The 22,122-nt window shown below is 50.1% G+C and overlaps 1 protein-coding gene across 12 annotated transcripts in view; it reads right to left on the reverse strand.

Annotated features, from left to right (window-relative positions):
- Positions 1 to 11,887: 11,887 nt before the first annotated feature.
- Positions 11,888 to 22,122, reverse strand: part of Agap1 (ArfGAP with GTPase domain, ankyrin repeat and PH domain 1) — a 465,228-nt gene continuing 454,993 nt past the window's right edge. For all 12 annotated transcript variants that reach the window (XM_052750471.1, XM_052750469.1, XM_052750468.1 and 9 more), the window contains 2 exons: positions 21,418 to 21,673; positions 11,888 to 18,337 (listed from right to left, as the gene is read on the reverse strand). In XM_052750471.1, the coding sequence (XP_052606431.1) occupies positions 18,134 to 18,337; positions 21,418 to 21,673 (460 nt within the window). In that variant the 3' untranslated portion in view covers positions 11,888 to 18,133. The remainder of the gene's footprint in view (positions 18,338 to 21,417; positions 21,674 to 22,122) is intronic.

A 22,122-nucleotide genomic window follows, 5' to 3' on the forward strand; every position in this document is an offset into this window, starting at 1 on the left:
CCGAGGAAGGAACTCACTCTCAGAACCCTGGCTGTTTCCTCTTTCTCTTCTGCTTCCTGGCCATGAGGTGAGAGTTTCTGTTCCACCACCTGCTGCTGTCATGATGAGATGCCTCACCAGAGACCCAAGGTGACAGAGACCCTTCATCACAGACTGAAGCCTTGAAAACAGCAATTCTAAACAAACTCTTTATCAGTCGACCTCCTTGGGCAATACCTTCAAATAAATGGCAAGCGAGGGGGGTTTCTTCCCGGTTTCTAATCTATAGCCGCCTTGGGTTCAAGTCTACAACTGTATATAAAGACATGCCCCCAAGCCAAGGCTTGATACTCTCCTAGAGGCAGCTAGTAATATCCCTAAAGTGAGTTCAGACCTAGACTAAAATCCAACTTTTGCCTTTATAAAGTGGTTTTGCCTCAGGCAGTTTCCTGACCTGTCAAGGGCTCACCCAGTTGCTCTGTAGGAGCTGAGGGTGTGAGCCTCTCCATGAGGACCGCTCCAGAGCCCGCAGTCATGTCTGTGCTGTGTCAGTCTTCTTCGGTTTTACAGGGCATGCGCAGACCTTGAGAGCCTTGCTGCCTCACAGACCATGTGAAGGGAGACCGGCGCACTGAAGGAATGTCTGCTGCAATCATAGCATGGCTGATTTCCAGGCTCCACTCTTGGCTCACCTGTGCCCGATGGTGAACTCTCTTGCTCCTGAGACCCAGAGTCCTGGACAAATCCACTGGCTACTCAAACCACTGTCATAGTGCCTGCTTGAATTGGAACTCAATACACCATTAAGTGGAACTCATTCAGGGGGCTTCAGTATACATATGTGGCCACAAGGCCTTTTGGGATGAAGGATACATGGAGCAGGTGTGTCGATAAGGACTTCAAAGTGGAAACGTGCTGATTTGTGGTGTGTGCCAATGTGTCAACTTACGTCTCCTTTCTTTTCCTTTTCAGACAGAGTCTTGTGTCCCAGGCTAGCCTCAAACTTGTTATGTAGCTGAGAATGACCTTGAACTCCTGATCCTCCTGACTCTACCTCCCAGGTGCTGGGATTTCAGGCATGCATCACCATACCTGGTGTGTTTACCAGCTTCTGTGGTATAAATATCCAACTTGTGGCCAACATTCAGGCTAGTCTGGTGATGTCAGCTGAGCCAGCATGAGGAAGACTCTCAGGATCCTGCCTGCTCCCAGCTCGTGATTGCTCAGGTAACAGAAGTCTTACAGGACCTCTGCTGCCCAAGGAGCCACAGTGACACCATGTACTGTGCCCAGTACAGGTCATGGGATTCTGTTTCCCTGTGTTGGTATATAGAAAGGAATATGGACATGCTAGCCACGTGCTCTGTTTTACACTAGCAAAATTATATTATTCTGCACCCTGACTTTGTGTCGTTAATATCTTCTTGGTCATTTTCTCCATCACCAGGTCCCATGGAAAGGCCTGTGTTATGTGGACAGCTGTCAGGCATATTGTGCTGAGGACTGTTTGCCTGGCCCAGGTGCTTCTTAACCAGCCTCCTGCTGATGTATGTTGCAGTGATTTCCAGCCTGGCCTGGTTTAGCCAGGCCTGCAGGAAATAACTTTGCTCTCTCCGGATTCCTCTTGAGGACCCACTCAAGGAAGTAGGTTCCTCCCTCTTGCTCTTCTACCAAGGACGTCTGCAGCGTGGCTGTGGATGAACCTTCTCTGGGTGTTAATGCCCAGTAATGAGCTACAAGGCGCCCTTGGCCAAGCTATTGGTACTGCCCCCACCCCATGTACACTCCTTTTGTGAGATCCATGTGCTCTCAAGATGCCTTCACAGCCCCATCCCTGGGGCTAATGGTATGGGCCTCCGCAGAGCATCCATGCTTGGAGGAAGGAGGGGAAAGATGGTGGGGGTAAGGGCCGGGGTCTTCTACAAAGCTATGGCACAAAGTAGGAAGTCCATCACCTCCCTTGATGGTCACATGGGCAGGAAATGACAGATGTGCAGGATAGGTGAGGCCACAGCAGGTGCAAGTGTAGTAGTAGTCCTTTTTTTTTTTTTTTCTTTTTCTTGGTTTGTTGAGTAAACAAATGATGGACAGCCGATCAGTGTTCCCAAGTAGATCCAGCATGGCAATGTGGTATATCCTGAGCTTGGAAAGGATGTGATGGCGGAGACCACCAAGGTCCCCAGGATCTACCCTTCCATGATAATTGGCTTTGCTAAGAGAAATGCTGTAGCTGAGAGCCTGCCTCCTCTGCAGGCAGGAGTGTGAGCACACAGCCCGCCTCCTCTGCAGGCAGGAGTGTGAGCACACAGCCCGCCTCCTCTGCAGGCAGGCTCTAAACAGTTTAAGGTAATTGGCGTGTCTTGTTGAGTCTGGGGACCCTGCAACCTTTTGTCTTTTCTTCATCCCTTCTTTCCTTAGTCACACTCCAGTGATGGGGAATGCTGGGTCTGATGTCACTTAGAATCCTGAGGCTGGCTCTGGATGTGTAACATGTGTAACATGGTGTGTAACAAAAGCTGCATCTGAATTCCAGTTGGGTGGTGCTTTTCTGCATCCTATCTGAAACTTAATGAGGAAGCCCGTGAGGGGTCCTGTCCACCTCCTCCCCTGCTGTACAGAGAGAACCATGGGAGTTACCAAGGATCCTCTTGATACCACAAACTAGGAATAGTATGAATGGACTCTGCATTTGATTCTGCAAAATGTGAATGCAGTGGGCAGCTACAGTTGGAAATGAACTATCTGTAGAAGTGGGTTCCTGGGACAGCAGGTTATACTGGAGGGGGGCTAATGGATTTCTGCTCGGGGGAGTTACCCTTGAGATGGCATTGGACACCAGTACTTTGAGGCCTGGGCACCCCAACATCTATTCCCAGACTTCTTTTTTCTTTCTACCTACAGCATGGAGGCCAGAAGAGATTGATGCTGTCTTCTACAGACTCTCTTGCAGGTAAATTTGCTCATGTCATCAAGTCACAGGGTTAAAGTTTGATTGAGAGTGTTAGAAAAACTTTAAAATTTATATAATATATAATAATCTATATTAAAATGCACACACATGTGCAACACACACACACACACACACACACACACACACACACACACACACACACACTGCCTGTGGAGGTCAGAGAACAACTTTTTGGAATTGGTTCTCTCCTTTCACTGTGTGGGCTCTGGAGATTCAAGAGGGCTCGGCGGTGGGGGCAGGTCAGGCTTGGTGGCAAGCACCTTTGCCTGCTGAACCATCTTGCTGGTCCTGTCTTGACGCCTCTCACAGAAAGAGAGGCTAGGCCAAGTGCTGTGCTATTCTTCCAAGGTTCACGTCTGGGGTAGGAATTCACTGTCTGGAGGCGAGGCAGTCCCCTTTAGACTCCGAGGGGACAAAACTGCTTGTTAATGACAGTGGAGCAATATGAAGTTCTTAAAAAAATTAGCACTAGTGAATCTCGGGCCAGCTCTGGGCTGCTGCCTCTTAAATATCTTGTTATGTGATATAATTAAGTCTTTAAAGATGGATTCTGTATTCTGTTGTTTGCAACTTAAAGCATTCCTAAGTGCACGGAAATCCTACTCCTTGTGGATGTAAGAGTGTAGAATATAGCTGAGGCCCAAGGCAAGAACATAAATCAGGAAGCCGAAGGCAAATGTGGAAATCTCTTGGACTAGCTGAATTTATCCACCAAACCCTGTGGGTAGGAGAGACAGTAGGGAGACTGAGTCTTTCACCCAAAATAGATGGGTGCAGCAAGTCAAAAGATGAAGGATGATCAGAAGGGACCACAGAGGAACAGCAGAACGTGCTGTACCGGGGTCTGAGCATGCAGCCTGTGATATGGGGCTCATGAGTTATATGTGTACAGGCTTTTCTGCAGCTTGAATTTTCTATTTAACAGTATGTGGTGGATATCTTCCTGTGCCCGTACACATATCAGGTCACATGATCCTTCTTAATGAAAAATACTAGTCTGTTGCATGGGGCAGTCTATAATTTATGTGTAATACATTGAAACCTGCTTCTGGGCTCGATGTAGTGGCACACACTTTTAATCCCAGGAGGGAGACTGGTGGATCACTGAGTGTGAGGCCAGCCTGATCTACAGGGTGAGTTCCAGGAGAGTCAGGACTGCACAGAGAAACCTTGTCAAAAAAAAAAAAAAAAAAGAAAAAAGGAATAGACAGAAAGAAAAGTGCTTCTGGAGGGAATGGATGATGGCCAACTGGGTGCTTTTGCAAACGATCTGCATTTGGTTCTCAGCATCCATGTAGTTGCTCACCGGGGGATCTGATGCCCTCTTCTGGCCACTGTGGGCACCAGGCACACATGTAGTATGCAGGCATACCTACATGTAGTCAAAACATCCATACACATAAATACACGAGCTTTCAAAAGAAAGAAAAATGCTCCAGTATGAACGAGAATGCCTGTCATAGGCTCAGATATTGAAATATCTGATGCCTAGTTGGTCAGACTGTTTGGGAAGGATTAGGTGTGACCTTGTTGGAAGAGGTGTGTCACTGGGCTTGGAGGTGTCAAAAGACTCCCACCGTTCCCAGTTAGTGTGCCTCTGCCTCATGGTTGTTGTCTCAAGATGTAAGCTACTGCCCCAGGGCCTGCCTGCCTGCTGCCATATTTGCCATCATTATGGTCATGAACTCTGACCCTCTGGAACTGTGAGCCCCAAATTAGACACTTTCTTTCTTTTTTTTTTTTTAAAGATTTATTTATTTTAGTATACAGCATGTATGACTGCAGGTCAGAAGAAGGCACCAGATCTCATTATAGATGGTTGTGAGCCACCATGTGGTTGCTGGGAATTGAACTCAGGTCCTCTGGAAGAGCAGCCAGTGCTCTTAACCTCCGAGCCACCTCTCCAGCCCTGACACTTTCTTTTATAAGTTGCCTTGGGCACGGTGTCTTATGATAGCAATAGAAAAGAAACAAGACCCTACTTAGTGTTCTTTTGGTACATTATCTATTTAGAAAAAAATAAATGGACAAGGACTGAAAGCTGTAATAAAGTACCCTGAAATGACGGAGTGCCCTAGAGAAATTGACTTTGCATAATCTTGGCAAAGAAGAACATTTTAGGCTTGGCATCGAAGGCAAGAGCCAGGTAGGCAGAGACCTATTAAGCACAAGCCTGGCCGTAGTTCAATAGAAGAACTTAGCATGAACAAAGTCCTGTGTTCAAACCCCACTAATGGAAGGAAAGAAAAAAAGAAAGGAGAGAGAGAAAGAGAGAGAGAGAGAGAGAGAGGGAGGGAGGGAGGGAGAGAGAGAGAAGACTGACTGCCTTGAGGATACAGGGTAAGAAAGAGTGTGGATTGAAAAACAAAGGTGGCCGGAGAGATGGCTCAGCAGCCAGGAGAATACACTGCTCCTGCAGAACTGGAATTCAGTTTCCAACAGGCTCTTCACATCTCCAGCTTCAGGGGATGTCGCCCTCTTCTGGCCTCTGCATGCACATGCATGCATGTGCACACACACAATTTAAAAAAATAAAGTAGATCTTAAAAAAGAAACACTAGCAGGTTAAGATGAAACGGGAGCATGGAACAAAGCTCACAGCACATCACGACATGGAAAGGGTGACTACCATCTGAGTTTAGACACTGATAAGAACAAGGCAGAAAGCCCAGAAGAATAGCGAGTGAGGAATCAATATACTCCAGACTGCTTTTGAGAGAACCATTGCACAAATCAGAACCTGCTCCCTGCAGGTGAGTGTTCAGTTAGCTCTGTTGTCACTTTTCATGTGGAGAGTTGCCTGTGGGGGCCAGAGAGATGGCTCAGTGGGTAAGGGCACTTGCTGCTCTTGGAGAAGATCTGAGTTTAGATCCAGCACCCATCAGATGGCTCACAACCATCTTACTCCAGTTCTGGGGGAACTGGCGCCCTCTTCTGGTCTTGGTGTGTATACCCACAAGAAACATGCATGTACCTATAAATAATAAAAAGTTTTAAAGAGTTGCTTGTGTTACATTTAAAGATTAGGTAATGATGACAGTTTAGGGCTCAGTGTGGTTATGGATTAGCTCCTGGATAAGGGAAAGTCAGCCGTGAAAGGGCATTATTCTGACAACTGAAGCCGCTTGCACACTGACCACAGATTGTGTCACAGTGGAAATTCTGGGGTGTCTCTAGGGAGAAAGTCCTAAAGTTTAGTTATTTATTAAGGGTGAAAAGTTGGTCATTTGCATTTCAGTGTCACAGAATGGGCTTTTTTTTTTTTTTTTTTTTTTTTTTTTTTTTTTTTTGGTTTTTCGAGACAGGGTTTCTCTGTGTAGCTTTGCGCCTTTCCTGGAACTCACTTGGTAGTCCAGGCTGGCCTCGAACTCACAGAGATCCGCCTGGCTCTGCCTCCCGAGTGCTGGGATTAAAGGCAGAATGGGCTTTTTTAAAAAAGATTTTTTTATGTATGTGAGTGTTTGCATGTGTGTCTGTGCACATGCATGCAGTACCCACGGAGGCCAGAAGAGGGTGTCAGATTCCCCCTTGGACTAGAGTTTCATATGGTTGTGAGCTGCTGTGTGGGTGCTGAGAACTGAATCAAGGTCCTCTGGAATAGCAGCCAGTGCTCTTAACAGCTGAGCCATCTCTCCGGTCCCTCTCTTTTCTCTGTTGCTCATCATCATGAAAGAGAGAGAGAGAGAGAGAGAGAGAGAGAGAGAGAGAGAGAGAGAGAGAGAGAGAGAATGAAAAGACAAAGAGAGCTTTTTAGTATGTTAAAACATTAGCAATGCAGATATGGCATTGTCTTAGTTAGGGTTTCTATTGCTGTGAAGAGACACCATGACCACAGAAACTCCTATAAGGAAAACGTTTAATTGGTGCTTGCTTACAGTTTCAGAGGTTCAGTCCATTATCATCATGGCAGAGAGCATGGTGGTGTACAGGCAGACATGGTGCTGGCCATATCTTGATCAGAAGGCAACAGGAAGTGGACTGTGTCACTGGGAGAAGCCTGAGTATAGGAGACCTCAAAGCCCGCCCCCACAGTGACACACTTCCTCCAACAAGGCCACACCTACTCCAACAAAGCCACACCTTCTAATAGTGCCACTCCCTGTGAGCTTATGAGGGCCAATTACATTCAAATGACCACAGGCACCTTTGGGTATTCTTGGATAGATATTCTATCCTCCAGTTCCTCCATAGACTTAGACATTTTCAAGGGCCCCCTGAGGCAGCAAGTAAGGTTACCAGTTCTTGTCCCCAAAACCAACAAACTGGGTTTGAGTTCTGGTGCCCACATGGTGGGATGTACCCCCACACCCATACTTACACACAGGATATATAAATAGGAATGTAAATAAAAGTTAAAATATTCTCAAAGTAGAAATTTGAAGGAAGTTTGCATTTGCTAATAAACATGGTGTTTTGTTGATCCAAAGTGACATTGACATTTCTATTCCAGAGGCCGTAGGTGTGACTCAGTGGTCGAGCACTGGTCTAGCACCTGCAAGACCCTCAGCTTCATCTCAAGCACTGGAGGAGAAAAAGCCTCCACGTCAGTCTCTCAGGTGAGGGGAGAAGTTGATGGCCTGGCGTTCTGGAATGCTCTGCAGATGGGATGAGGAGTATGGTCTGAGAGGCAGCTTGTCAAGGCCAAGATGTTGTATTTTCCCAGCCCACATCACACACAGGCTGCCATCCGGGCTGCCCTGTGTTCACAGCTACTTCTACAGCCCGAGGACAGACTGGCCATTGCTGGGGCCTGTGCAGTGGGAGGTTGAAAGGCAAGACATGGGAGGGCCCTGCTCACAAATCAAGCCGCCGGCTTCCTTGGGCAGCCCCATTGTGCCTGCTAGTGTGCACCCTGTATGTATGTGTGACGGCGGCTCCTCTCTCGTGCAGTAAATGAGGGGTTTCTTTCTCCCTCCAGCGTTTAAAATAAACAGATCTGCGAGCTGGTTGCCAAGATCGGTCAATACCATATGCAAATAAATAAGTGCTAATTGCCTGCAGTGTCTTTGGGTGTCAGGTGCGGTTACTGGACCACATTTATGGGCCAATTAGGCGCCTTACCGGACTTTAGTGGTGATAAATTGTGGCTTAGCGGCTGCTTGGAGCGTGCGGCAGACAGCGGGCTGAGTGTAACTCTTTCTGTTCTTGATGGTTCAGATTGGGAAGCTTCTGTCCAGAGGCAACTGTGCAGTGATCTGTGAGGCCACAGGACACACCAGACAGGGCAGGCTGGGGTGGGGGTGGGGCAGTGGGCCCCTGGGGTGGGGCAGACACCCATGTGGATGGGTAGGTGAGACCCGAGAGTCTTGCATATCAACAATGGTGTCTTGGCGCTGGGGGCTCCGCATGGTTGAAGCTGGGCTGAAGTGCTGAGGGTCACCAGGGTAGGAGGGTAGTGAGAATGATGGCAGGACTCTCCTGAGCATCATCTCGAAGGGCTGCCTCCAGACCAGTTTCCTCTCAGCCCTGCCACAGCCACACTTGAGGTTGGTTTCCTGAACTGACCTACGTGGAAGAGTTTCTGTAACTGGACACTCGCCATGCACATGCTGCAAGGGAGGCAGAGCTCGTTTGCCTCTGTTTCCTGCGCCCACTTGGAAACACAGGCTGGGCCCTGGCTCCCAGGATGGCCCTGACAGACTGGCTTCCTGGAGCTGACAGGAGGTGCCACAGTAGACTTGAGACCTCGTGAGGGCTTGCAGTGGCAGCTCCAGAGCTCCGTGGAGGTCAGGTCACTAAGTGTCACCTTTGAGGAAGAGCCATTTTATTTCAGATGCCCTCAAGGTAAGGCACTGGCTGGCAGGTGGGGCCTTCCAGGGTAGGAGAAATGGTGGGCGGAGGGTCCTGAGCTGCAGACCCAGGGTGTGGGAGGATCGGGCAAGGACAGCCAAGCAAGGGGCAGGGAGAGGAGAAGGCTGTGAGGAGGTGATGGAGCTTGCAGTGTTAAGACTTTTGGACAGAACCCTCAAAATAACGGAAGCACGAAGGAGTTTCCAATAAGGACAAACCAGGTTAGATGCTCAGAGCATGAGAGATTGGCTGTGCAGCCAAGCTGTGAGGGACAAGGGTGGGCCAGGGCGGAACAATTCAGAGCCAGCCTGGGGCCCTGTGGGAGACGAGGAGCTGCGAGCAGGGAAACGTGTCCATGCACTTGGATCCAGGTCCAGGGATTGTGGAGGTCCCCGGCAGGCCCATGGGGCCTGGATGGTTCTGGCCACATGCTGAGGCTGCTGTGGAGGCCAGATGGAGCCCTTGGGATTGTTAAGCTTTGCCCCTCACCCTAATGCCTCCTAATTCCTAATCAATTTGTTTCCGTAACAAAATAATCAATTAGCCAATGGGTTCACCAATCTCAGCATGAGTGAACAGTGTATTAATAAACAGTCCAACCGCTTTCCTCACTGCCAGGGGGAAGCAAGAGCCTTGGCCTATACTGAAACTCTTCAAATGCCTTTGGAGAGAAGGATAAAGGAAAGGACTCGGAATTCAGAACATTCAGAATTCAGAACACTCAGAACTCTGTCAACATTCTGAATCCCCCAGTATATTAAATGGTTATTTACGGAGGTCAGTCTTAAACGTACCTTGCACCCTTTGTTTTTATTTGTATTACTCCCTTGAGGGACAAACACACTTTGAGACAGGCTCCCAGGTGGCTCAGGTTGGCTTCAAGCCTGTTATGTGGCTTAAGATGACCTTGAACTTCACACCTCTGCCAGCATCTCTGAAGTGCTTGGGATCACCGGAACTTGATACCTACACCTGGGGTTCAAACCCAGGGCCTCATGCATGTTAAGCAAGCATTCTGTGAGCTACACCTTCAGCCCCAAGCTCTCTCATCTCTAATTTTTTGGGGTGTGTGTGTGGCGGTGGTGGCACTGGGGTTGAATCCAGGGTCTCATTCACACTAGGCAAGTACTATGTCTATATCCCAGGTCCCCAGCCCCCAGCCAACAGTGCCATCCTCATCCCTCCCTTTATATGTTGGCCTGAGAGTTGTCCAGTTTTGTTGTAAGGAGCACAGTGATGAGCATCTCACATGCAGAGGTCAGAGGTCATCCTCTCCTAGGATTCCCAAGTGGTAGATTCAGTCAGCTCTTCTGCATGTTCTCGGCTGGACCCACAGTGACAACCGTGTGTGTCTCCTGGATCTGTGGCTGAGGGGAGAGCTGGGGCACTCTCACATTCCCCATAAAGTCTCTCACTATTTGTACAACTGTTTGCACGAGGGTCTGTACCTTGCGGGGGTGGCTGGTGCGCCAGGGTAAAAGCATTTGCTATGTAAGCTGGACACCAGGAACCCATGTAAAACAATGGCGGTGGTGGCCTGCCTCTATAGTTCCAGCTCCTGGAAGACGGGAGACAGAGACAGGGGGATGGCTCTGAAGCTCTCAGCTAGCCTGGAGCAGATCTTTGTGCATTAATGGCAAGAAACAAGAGAGACCCCGCCTCAGCCAGGTGAATGGAGAAAACAACCTCTCAAAGCTGTCCTCCAGTATCTGTGCACACCCTATGGGACATGGGTCTGAACGTACACAGACAGGCCGGGCTGTGACTCAGTAGTCGGGCACTTGTCTAGCATGGGTAAGGCTCAGGATTTGATTCCTAGAACAAAACAAAAAACAAACAAGAAGCCTGCCTCAGTATCTAAACAGCGTTTTGCTTCTGACCCAAAAGTGTTTCCCAGAGCACTGTCCTGAAAAGGGGGTTCAGAGCCCACCTCTGGGGCCCTGAAGAAGCTGAATCCTCCTGGGTAGGAGACCTCTCTGAGGTGGACCTACAACTTTGGTGCAGCGGGGACAGACAGGTGGGAGGGGGCTGGTGCCTGCTCACATGGCCTCTCAGGAGGAGTATACTCTTCGGACCACAGGAGGAGTGTGCATGTGGGCTGAACAAGAATGGGATGGCAGAGACCATGGCTGCCGCTCCCCTCACTCTCAGCAACCACTGTACCAACCGCACACCCTAGTCCTCCATGGGGTCCTAAGTGACCAGTGGAATGGACAGAGCCACGAGCGATGATTTTCACTGTGCCCTGCTTCCATCTGGAAGGCATCCTGGAGAACAGCATTCTAGACACTGTGGGTAACAGTACCAAATGACTGGGGGAAACCAGGCCCAGAGCACACCTCAACTGGCCAGGCGGTTACCCGTGAGGAAGAGGGAACGTCCGTTTATTCATGCCATTTTGTAAATCTCTCACGGGAGAAAAACCCAGCGTGTGTTGGAGCACTTCCTGAAAGCCTCTGTCTTTATCTCCCAGAGGACACGCTGCCTGGGGATGCAGTCACCTGTGCTGAGTGACACGCTGTCCTGGGTATGGAGTCACAGGCTTACGACTGGGATCGTCCACGTGGCAGTCCAGTACCACAGGCAATTCAATTGTGCTGTGGGAAAGGGTCCACAGACAGGATTCTCACAGAAGCACCTGTGGGCATTCCTTACCTGTAACCCGATGTGGAGGGCTGGGCAGGTGTGTAGAGGGTGGGTATGTACGGGATGGGTGTTACTTCCTTTTGTAACGTGCGAGTGATGATATAATGTATTGTGTGTGAGAAAGCTGCAATACTACTTTTGACAGTAGTCACATTGATAGTGCAGGTCCGAGTGAGGTTCATCTTCTAGGTGTCCACTGCATCCCTGTCAGTCATGTGGGGAGGGTGGGCAGGGCGATACTGAGACACACACAGCATCGGGAACTGCCACTCACTCTCTTGGGCTTTCCACCCGTGTTTGAAGATATGGAAGAGATGCCTGTCCAGCTTCATGGGTCCCACTTCTGGGTCTCTGGCTGAAAGCTGAGGGGTTGGTCTGTCTCTAGGACAAGTTTCCCTTGGGCAATTGAAGCCCCTCTTGTCTGATTTACCTTCCCGGGAGTGAGAAACCAATTAATTGTGACAAACTGCTACCAAGAAGACACGTCACAGAAGCCATATATACATATTTTCATTTCTTTATTAGAAAGAGGTCTCTACACTATAGCCACCTCTCTCCGTTACTTTACACACTTTTCCTTTGCCTTTCCCCTTAGAATACTGTACAGCTGACACAAAATCCCAAGGCAAGAAAATACAAACCAGCAGATTGAACCCGAACAAGGTCGCATGAACAGACGAGCGGAGTGGATGTCTGTGGATGGTTTAATTACAGGACAAACAGCATAAATAAAGCCATCAGTCATGGGGAAACACGGAGTTATGGAATGAGGTAATATCAAAATGCCCAGGACGGACCACCCCCTCGGAGAAGCCCCACTGTGCTTCAGCCTTCTAGATGGGTCTAGGCAGGTGAGGCAGTGGCCTTCTTTGCTCCCACCCAGAAATGTGCCATTGGCACCCTGCCTTGCCCTGGGTTTTCTCTCTACAAAGATGCGCCTGTGGCAAGATGAGGACTCGGAGGAACTGGGGGAAAGGAAGGGAAGAGGGCAAGAGAGGATGCCAGGGACTCTGTCCTCTGCAGGTCCAGCCGCAGGCCACTGTAGGGGCCAGCCACCTCCTGGGCCTTCCTGGAGCTCAACACCCTTTCAGTTCTCAGGGCTCAGGGCTGGAGGACCAGTTCTCATCTTGAGAACTCATACATTTTAGAAGAAAGCTATCACCCCCCTCAAACAAAACAAAACACCAAACAAAAAACCCCACAATGTGGGGGAAGGGAAGGGATGGTTTTTACATATAAGAGGAGGGTTATTTTCAATAGGAAGGTGCAGGTGTCTTTCCCTTCTGGTCACAGGGACGTTTTGAGGGTATCTTTTGTCTGCCTGTCACACAAAAGCCAGGTCTCCACTCAGCTGCCCTGGGTACCCTCAGTACCACCCTGGTAAGAAAACTGCAGGACCTGGTAGGTGAGCAAAATGTGTGTGCCAGAGCAGGAACCGGAAGCCACATTTGGACTGCACAGCACCCTGGGCCCCTTCTCTGCCCATCCTGAAGAGGCAGGTGGGTCAGGTGTCTTGCCAGCCCCTCAGCTATGGATAGAAGGCTGTTTACAGTTCTGTTTTGGGCCACACAGGTCTTTCTCCTCAATGCCCTCCGTTAGTCCACATGACCCACGCAGCAGTTTGCTAAGTGTGTCTTTTTGCAAGCATGTGAGAGCCCTCTCTAAAAACCACACTAATATCTGGGCTCCTGTGGCTGCAGTCCTGAACCTGGACATTGGGGTACAATGTGATCCTAGGATGGGTTCCTAGGGTTCCTAGCGGCAGCGTGCCAAGGCGCTCTCCTCTGGGCCTAATCCCACCCCCCACCCACTCACACCTCTTGGTTCCTTCATTTCACCCACAACAAGACAAAGGCTATGTAATTCCCTGCACACAGAATTCCAGATCAGTCCTCCCCTATGGCAGGAGAGTCCATCCTATGGCTTGATTCATGACCCCCAGGGGGTCCCCTGCAGATGCCATGCGCCCAGCAAAATAATGACAAGCCCTGAGCTGACCTCTCTCACTCACCAAGGCCACTTGCTTGGACCCTAGAGCGGCAGCCTGTGCTGGGTGCCCACACCCACCTGAGGCTCACTACGGAAGAGGCCTCAGTTCAGAACGCTCTGACCAGACAGGAGCAAACCCCAGACCAAATACTGCTCTTCTATAGGAAAGAGCAGGATCTGCTAAAACCAAAGGACATACACTTTGTTGGCTGTTTAGACTCATCTACGATGAAATGTTCTCTCTCAACTCGGACTCAGGGGTGCAAACCAATGTCTAAAGAGCAGCAGGCACAGAAACTCAACAGAAATCTTAGCATCTGAAAAAGCCCTGTCAGGCCAGGACTTCTGAGCAGGGAGAGACTTTGTGTCCTGAAACACTAAGGCCCCAGATGGCCGGCGGTTTCTTTCCCCGAGGTGAGAGATGAGCCCTGACTTTGGGTGCGGGCTTCTCTTACAGATGTTCCAGGAGATGAAAGCCTGAGGACCTGGGCTGCAGTGAGGAGCTGGGTCCTTCCCTCTCCTTCCCTTTCTTTCCTCTCAAGGAGGAATGTTACATTTTGGCCCCAAACCCATCTACCTCAGCGCTTTACAGATAAGGTCCCCAAACAGGCCAGACACAAACAGCTGGATCACGTGGTTCTCCCGTCCGTCCGTCCGTCTGTCCGCTGTGTGCCAGCCAGGCCTGGCAGGGGTGGAGCCATTTAGAATCCAAGAGACACAATGGAAGAGAAGGTCACACGTGGGATACCAGTGGCCCTGACAGCTTCCTGGTGAGTGACAGGAGTGGAATCATCTCCAGCTGTGCCTTCCCAACAGAAGCAGTGGGGGATAAACTGCTTTTTTTTTTTTTTTTTTTTTTAAAAGGAAAGATGTCCATCGGTGTCACATTTCTGTAAATCCCTTCCCTGACTGCTTTTCAATTTGTTTGCTTCAAAGTCATAAATACAATCCTGACAGGGTTCTAGCAAAGCCTCAGGGACCTTGTAGGGTGTGAACGATGGAGACAGAAGAGCTGAGGAGAGCCCACCAAAAGGCATGGGCTTGCCTCTCAAAAACCTCAGGCTCCTGGCAGCTTGGAGGCCCTGATGGCAAGCCTCCTCCCCCTCCTCCTCGCTGTGGTGCTGCGGGGCCCTTGTGTCCCCAGGAGCAATGGAGATTGCACATCTCAGCCATCAAATAGCCTAAATACAGGGAAGGATGGTGGCAGCCTCGGCAACACAGGCCCGGGGCCAGCAGGTTCCTGGCCCACCAGGTTCAGACACACACTCACCGTGGGGCTTGACAGAGCAGGAGGATGCCACAGAGCGCTCCGACCAGGCTCTTCTGGGGACAGTTGGGGCAGTGAAGCCCAGGGCCCAAGGTGCTATGATCCTCAAAGTTAATGGGAACAGCGCGCCGACAGCGTGTGTGCACGCGTCCCAGCAGCCTCGTGGGAACTGCGGGGAGGAGATTTGATGAGCCAACAGCAGAGGGACAAGGCTGGAGGACAGGAGGCTCATTTCGGGCTTGAGTGACACTTGGGGACGGTGGGAGAGCGGTGCTCAGCTCTTCTCTGTAAAGCAAGACAAATTGGGGGGGGCTTTCTCAGAAGTGGGGAGAGTAAGGAGGGCTTCACCTTCCTCCCCGATACTGTTCACAGGCCTGGGGAGGGACATCAGGTGTTCAGCAGAGGTAGCCACAGGCTAGACCGCCTCCTCAGGACAGGTGACGGCCAAGTCGCAGGCCCGTTTGCAGCCGCCCCCCAGCTGACTACTTCTCAACAAGAGAGGAAATTCACCTGGAGCACAAAGGTTGCATGGTTTGCAGGGGGCGTCTCACATCCGTCACTTCCCAGAGGCCCTCGCTCCTGGCAGAAAAGTGGTCTCAGCTCTAACACTGCATCCGGAATGAGTTCCCATGCTCCTTCCCCCTTCCCCTGCTTCTCTGACTTGTCCCACTTCCTGTCTTGATTTTAGTAAGTCCACTGTACCTTCTTCTGACATGCTCCTCAGAGAGTGTCTCACATTGAAGGAAGTGCTGAGTGTGGCAGAGATTTCCATAAAACCCCACCTCCCTTCCCCACAACCCTGATCCTCGTGGACCTCAGCCTTGGTGTCAACTGGAAAATGGGAAAAAGAAGCTTGTCATTGAGGGAAGGACTCGGGTCCGAAGGGGAAAGAGAGGCACAGGCTAGGCCGCTTCTCTCCTTCATCTGCACAGAAACCCCCAGAGGCCCCCATCACCACTCTGTTGTCAAAACTCAGGCTTAGGAGAAGTGGGCTACCTCTTGGACAGGCCAGCCCAGCTCACACTGGCAGGGGAGGGGCCGTGTTCCGAGGAAGAGCTGATGATGTCGGAGTGACTGAGGAAAGGAGGGAGGGAGGGAGGGAGGGAGGGAGGGGACCAGAGCGAGCAACTGAGCATTCAGGCAGTGGAGGGCGATGTGGAACAAGGAGTCATTCAGGAAAATATCATATTATAAACACATAAGAATATGTACACACTCATATACACCCCAAGAGAAGCTTCAGGGAGGGTCCCACTTCCTTCCTGCAGTGGCTCCTCTGTGATAAAAGCACTCCTATCGTGGGAATTAACTACACTGAAATAATTTACGAATCTCATTTATACTCTAGCTGTGTTCTCTATAGAAGTCTATGGTAAAGGCTACGTGGAGGCGAATGTGGACTGCAGGGTCGGGTGCTAATGCAGTCTTCAAAAATAGGCAATGACAGCTTGTTTTCTCTATTCACATTTAAAGTAACAACACAGTGACGGAGAGCAGGGTGAGAAACCAAACGCAGGGCTTGCGGCACTGAGCTCAGGGGTCTCAGACCTGTGGCTTTCGCACCTAGGACGTTTTTTTTGGATACCGGTCAGTTCTAGCTGTGTTGAGACTGGAGATCTCCACGAGACACTTACCCACATAGAAATGCTGTGCAAGGCTTTACTTCTGTTCCCATCTACTTAAATTTTTTTTTTTTTAAAGTGAAAGAAGAGGAAAAACTCTTACAAAATATAAAGTTCAGTATATGAGAGCAAGGAGCCTCTCCACAGGTACCGGGGTGGCTCTGCCCAGCGTCCTGTCTCCCAGTGTGCTGGCCTTCTCCCTGTCACACCGCCAGGAGGGCTCTCTGGCAAGGCTGCCCCCTCTTTTTTTAAACTAAATAGTGTCACGGTTTGGTGTTCTTCACCACTGTGCCGAAGGTGGTCCACGATGGCAAGTCAGTCATCCTGTTAGAAACAGACGGGGTGGACCGTACGGTCTACAGGCTCCCAGGAGCCGGATGCACCAGAGCGGTCAGCAGCCACTCACAGGGCGCTTTTATGCGGCTGGTGTTCCCCAAATCACCCCTTCCTGCCACAGCCCCTCACTTTTGCTTGGGAAGAGTGGCCTCGGCTCTACATCCTGCCTTTGGGATGAGGACTCACACGCTCCTTCCCCTCCCCCCTTCCCTTCCTGATTTTAATAAGCCAATTGTCCCCCCATCTCATTCTGATATGCACCTTTTAAAAAGCTGTTTATCACATTAACGGAAGTGTTTACTGCTGGGGGGCACTTCCCATGCACAATGATCTGTAACCCTCTGATCTCAACTAGTTGCACATTATTAGTTCCCATCCAGCTCAATTTATAAATTAACAGAGGTGCTATTTGTCTGCACAAAAATCAATGCATATTTATGAACTTCTTTTATTCAAATAGATTTTCACACATCTTCTCTACGACAGAAACGCGGGTAACTCAGACCTTGTGGATCGGGAGTGACTGAGGCCTGACGTAGCCAATGTGGTCAAAGGACAGAAAATCTCTCTTAGGGAAAAAAAAAATAGCATTTTCTATATTTACTTAGTTTTGGAGCATACTTGAGAAGCTATTTTCAGCTGGATTCATGATTTCTTTTTGAATTTCCAAGTTATTCTTATTTATTTTTTTCCATTTTGTTTTTGCACCAAGGAAGGAGATTGCAGTCAAATAATACCCGGCAACTGATTTCCTCTCTTTGGACTGAAAAATTAAACAGATACTAAATTATGACAGTGAATTTAGAAAGGAGGACTCCAAGGGCTGGAGAGACATGTCTGGGATAATATGATGCTTCTAAGCGCACTGCAATCACATCGTGGCAATCACCGGAGCGTGCCGTGTAACTACCTCCTCGGCTAATATGCCTTCTTCCCGGTGATGACTAATCACGTTCTATTAAACAGCGGTAATGCTGGAGGAACCCGACTGTACAAGTGTAATGAAGCCAGTATTCTCCCTGGACAGATTAGCTACAACTGATTTGACACCTACCATCATAGGGGCTTCAGACCTGACAAACTGTGCTTGTTTCTGATTTATGCCGTCAAGCTCCCCAGAGAAGACGTGAAAGCCAAGCCTCCTTTTGGTCGAGGTGAAATGTACGGATGTGCTTAACTGCCAGTTAGGGGAAGCTGCCCCTTCTCCTTGCCACCCCTCACCCTGCGCTCCAGGTCACTGGAACGGGGGTCCCCCGTCATGTGCTATCCTCAAAGCCGCGAGGTTGTGGTCCCTCCTGCGTTGCTTCCGGAGTGTGGGAAAAGAAAGGGTTCGGTTCTGTGGCCTCCAGCCTCCTCTTCTCCCCTTGAGGATGTCCAGGTTTGGAGACTTCAGGTGGGGTGTGTGAGTGGCAGGTGGGTGGACGTGACCACCAGGAGGAGGGAGGGAACTGAGGGACTCACGTGCTGTGCCCACCGTCGGTCCGGAGCGGGCGGGCGGGCGGGCGTGGGATCCCGGGGCGGTGTTGGCTGAGCTCAGATGATGCTGGGCGCCCTCCCACTACTGCTGTTCCTGCTGTTATTCTTCCTGGACAGGTTGGGGGTAGCCATGAGCACAAAGCGCTCATCGGGGCAGCCGTACTGGAGCAGCACATCGATGCACTCCTGGCTGGAGGCCTGCCGGGCATAGGCCAGTGCCGTGTTCCCGTGGGCATCGCGAGCCATGACGTCCACCCCGTACTGTAGAGGCAACAGAGAACAAGTCAGTGTCCCTGGGGCACTAGTGCCCCTGAGGGCAGGCGGGGGAGGTCACAGCCTCAACTGCCACATGTGGATTGAGCTGAAATGGAGACACTGGGCCGAGGACTGAAAAGGCAATGTTCAGATGTTGTTTAGAACAGGCTGGATTGATATCTGTTAGGGGAAGACCCCACACCCCCATTTACGTCACACAGACATGTCAAAGAGGACTTCAGGCTTGCTCTTTGTTTTACCTTTCCAATTGTATATCCATGGGGAAGGCAGGAGGATGGCTCAGAGGGCCAGGGCTCGTGTCAAGACTGAGATCTGAGTTTTATCCACAGAACTTACATTATGAGAGAGAGAATCAACTTCTGCAAGGTGCCCTTTGACCTCTGCGAGACTGCTGTGCCGCATGGGTTTACATGTGCATGCACACACACACACACACACAGAGTAAAGGCAAATATTTAAAAAACAGTAACATTTAAAACAATCTCAGAGGCAGCTCCGTTTCACTGCAGAAAGTACGTAAGAACACATGAGCACGAGAGGAAGAAGTTCCTGCCAATCGTTTGCTGTTTCTTTCTGTGTCCCCTTCTTTAGTACTGGAGATGAGGTTCCGGTCTTGGCACATGCCAAGGGAAGACCCACTACTAAGCTATGCCCCAGCCCTTTGTAAGGAGTTTGCTTTGACTCAAACAGACTGAACTGGACTTTGATCATCTTCTTACATTATCGACAATTACTCAAAAGCATGGTTCCGAATAGCCATGTAACATCAAAACACCTGAACCCAGTTCAGTTACTCCGTCCTTGGCTGTAGCACATTTTGTCCAAATGTTGTCACTGGCAGAGCTAGTGAGGAGAGGTTTATCTTCAGTGAGTCTTTCTCAGTAGCCCAGGGAAGGCCTGAATGATCCTGCTGAAGATTAGGCCAGGGCAGTAGTACACTTAGCCACGTAGCACACAAGCGGGGCTGGGGTTGGGGTTCAGTGCTGCCATCCTGACCTAGCACTCACAAATAAAACAACAGAGTCAAATAATGGGCTGGAGAGACGCACAGTGGCTAAGGGTCGCTGCTGCTCTAGAGCCCTGAGGTGAGTTCCTGGCGGCCACCCTGGGTGGCTCACAACTGTTTGTAACTTAAGCTCCAGGGGATCTGGTACCCATTTTTGGCCCCTATAGGTACCTGAACACACCTAAAAATAAAATAACTGCTGTTCCACAGGGTGTGAATTTGGATCCTAGCCCCCAGGCTGGATGGCTCACACCCATCTCTAACTGCAGCTCTAGGGTATCTGACCCCATTTCTGGCCCTCAGGGGCACTGGTAGATATCTACATACATACACATGAATAAAAAACGAAATAAATCTTTAAAAAGTTAAAGAGCAACAATCCATAAACACACACCACACACACACACTTTTAAGTTTCTTGCTCATGGTAAGTGTAGGTTCCCACATGCTTGTGTAACTCCATGTTTGGGCGGGGGGTGGGGTGGGGTGGGGTGGGGTAGGGTGGGATGGGGGTTCAGACACTCAAGTAACATGGAGCACTGCAGTTGAGAGCTTCTGGCCACTGTGAGAAGGAAATGTGTGCAGACGGGTTATGCTCCTCCAATTACTATGCTCAAGTCTTAAAAAGCCCCCCGCTTTAGACTGGGACTCTATCTGTCCAAGCTGAGAAGTCCAGTGTCCTGAAGGAACAAGACACCGGAGGCACACTCACAGAAGAGACCACACGGGGCCACAGTGAGGTCCTATCTGCTAGCTGAGGAGCAAAGCCTCGTGGGAAACAAAGCCTCGGGATGTTTTGATGTCTGTCTTTAGCTTCCAGAGCTATGAGGGCATAGTATCTGTGTTACTGCGGCCCAAGCCAGCCACACACACCTGTCATTTAGTGACACTGAGGGTGAGGATGAACACTGAATTAGCCTTAGTACCCGCATCTAACCAAACTCTCCCACTGTACTCCAGAAAGCGGATTAAAACCAGGAAGAAAATGGGGCGAGAGATCTCAGTCAGTAAAACGGCTCATCTCCCAATCTAGAGGACTCGAGTTTGAGCCCTAGAACTATATCGGAAAAAAACAAAAAAACAAAAACACCTGAGTGTGGTGGTGCAAGCTCGCACTCCCAGGTGCTGGGGAGGCGGAGGCAGGCGGCTCTCTGGGCTTGCTGGCCAGCCAGCCTAGTCTACTTGGCCAGCTCAGCAAATGAACAGCAGCAACAACCACCACCGTAACGTGTCTAACTCACAAAGAACAACACTTGAGGTAGTCTTCTGGCGCATGCGCACACACACACACACACACACACACACACACACACACACACACACACACGTAAACGTAGAAATGCCTCAGTCTTCAGCTGTGTTGTATCCCTGTCACCAGAGTGGAGGCAGAGGAGAGGCCCAGGGTATGTATGAGTGGCAGATGTCCCTGAGAGGTATTTAGGAAGTTGCCTGGGGACATGGCATTAAGCATCTCAGCTCAGCCCACAAAGGCAGGGCTTCTCTGTACAACCGTGTTACCCAATTTCAGTTTCTTAAAAAGTTCAAATTCAAACTTCCCATTTCAACAAATTAAAATTTTTTTTCAGAGTAGAAAGTCATTAACACAATGCAAGAGAGGCTTGGAGACAAACTCCCACCTCAGACCTCGGTGCCTAGGACCAATACTTTTGTGTTATGAGAATAAAAATTCAAAGGTTTGGCAAAAGGCCTCCTAGAAGCCATTCAAGTTATTCATGCCCCTGTCCTCACCCGCTAGAAGATGGCATTGAGAAACAAGTCCACGCCTCCCCACGGAAGGCTTGACCGGAGGGGCCATCAAAAATACACTTCAGAAAACTCTAGCAAAGTGTGTCTGTTTCACTTCTGCTCTGTACCCAGAATTCCCTGCTGTTCTATACCCTCCTGCAGGTAAGTCCAGGCGGAAAGCTCAAATCCCATTAGGGTCAACTCTTAGGCACAGTGGTCTTCTACCGGAAGGAGAAGCAGTATCAGAATGCATTCTGACCCCACAGGAGCTCCACCCTCCGTTGGGCATGTGGTGGGCACCCACGCCACCTACCCAGATTAGCAGCTGGGCCAGGACCACGCTGCCCTTGCGGCAGGCCAGGTGCAGTGCTGTGCGGCCATCTCCTTCCCCACAGGTCTCATTCACCTCATCCCGGGAGCCGTGTGCCAGGAGCAGGATGACAGTCCGCAGGTCTTCCTCGGCAGTGGCACGCAGCAGCTGCTGGCCCAGGGAGAACTCTGTACACGGCAGTGGGGCCAGGAAGAGTTTCTGTTCATACTTGGCCCGGATCCATCGTTCCTTTTCTTCCCTGAAAAAGTCACCAGACAGGCACACTCAGGACTTTGTGTTAGAACGAGTCTGGGACCTCTGCTCTGGCAGCCAAAGTGGTTAGGAGGCAAGGCAAGGGAAGGGAGCAGAGCGAGTCTCCTTTGGGGATAAAGTCCCCTTGGGGAATGCTCCACTCATGGCTTCAGAAGTGGTATCCTTGCTGTCTACAGCGTCCACTCCTGATTCCGTCTGGGGTGTATTTTCAAGTCATTGCTGGGCTCCTGTAACCTAGTGTTGGGAACGGTGGCACGCCTTTAATCCCCGGCATATGGGAGGCAGAAAAAGGTGGATCTGTGAGTTCAAGGCCAGCCTGGTCGACATAGTGAATTCCAGACCAGTCAGAGGTACATAGTGAAAGGCTCCTGGTGAGCTGCCTTTAGGCTCTGGAATAGTAAGGTTAGGCATGGGTGCTGGTTTCTCAAAAACAAA

Source organism: Peromyscus californicus, unplaced genomic scaffold (assembly GCF_007827085.1).
Source record: "Peromyscus californicus insignis strain IS unplaced genomic scaffold, ASM782708v3 Scaffold_21__1_contigs__length_65335640, whole genome shotgun sequence".
In the NCBI taxonomy this organism is placed as follows: domain Eukaryota; kingdom Metazoa; phylum Chordata; class Mammalia; order Rodentia; family Cricetidae; genus Peromyscus; species Peromyscus californicus.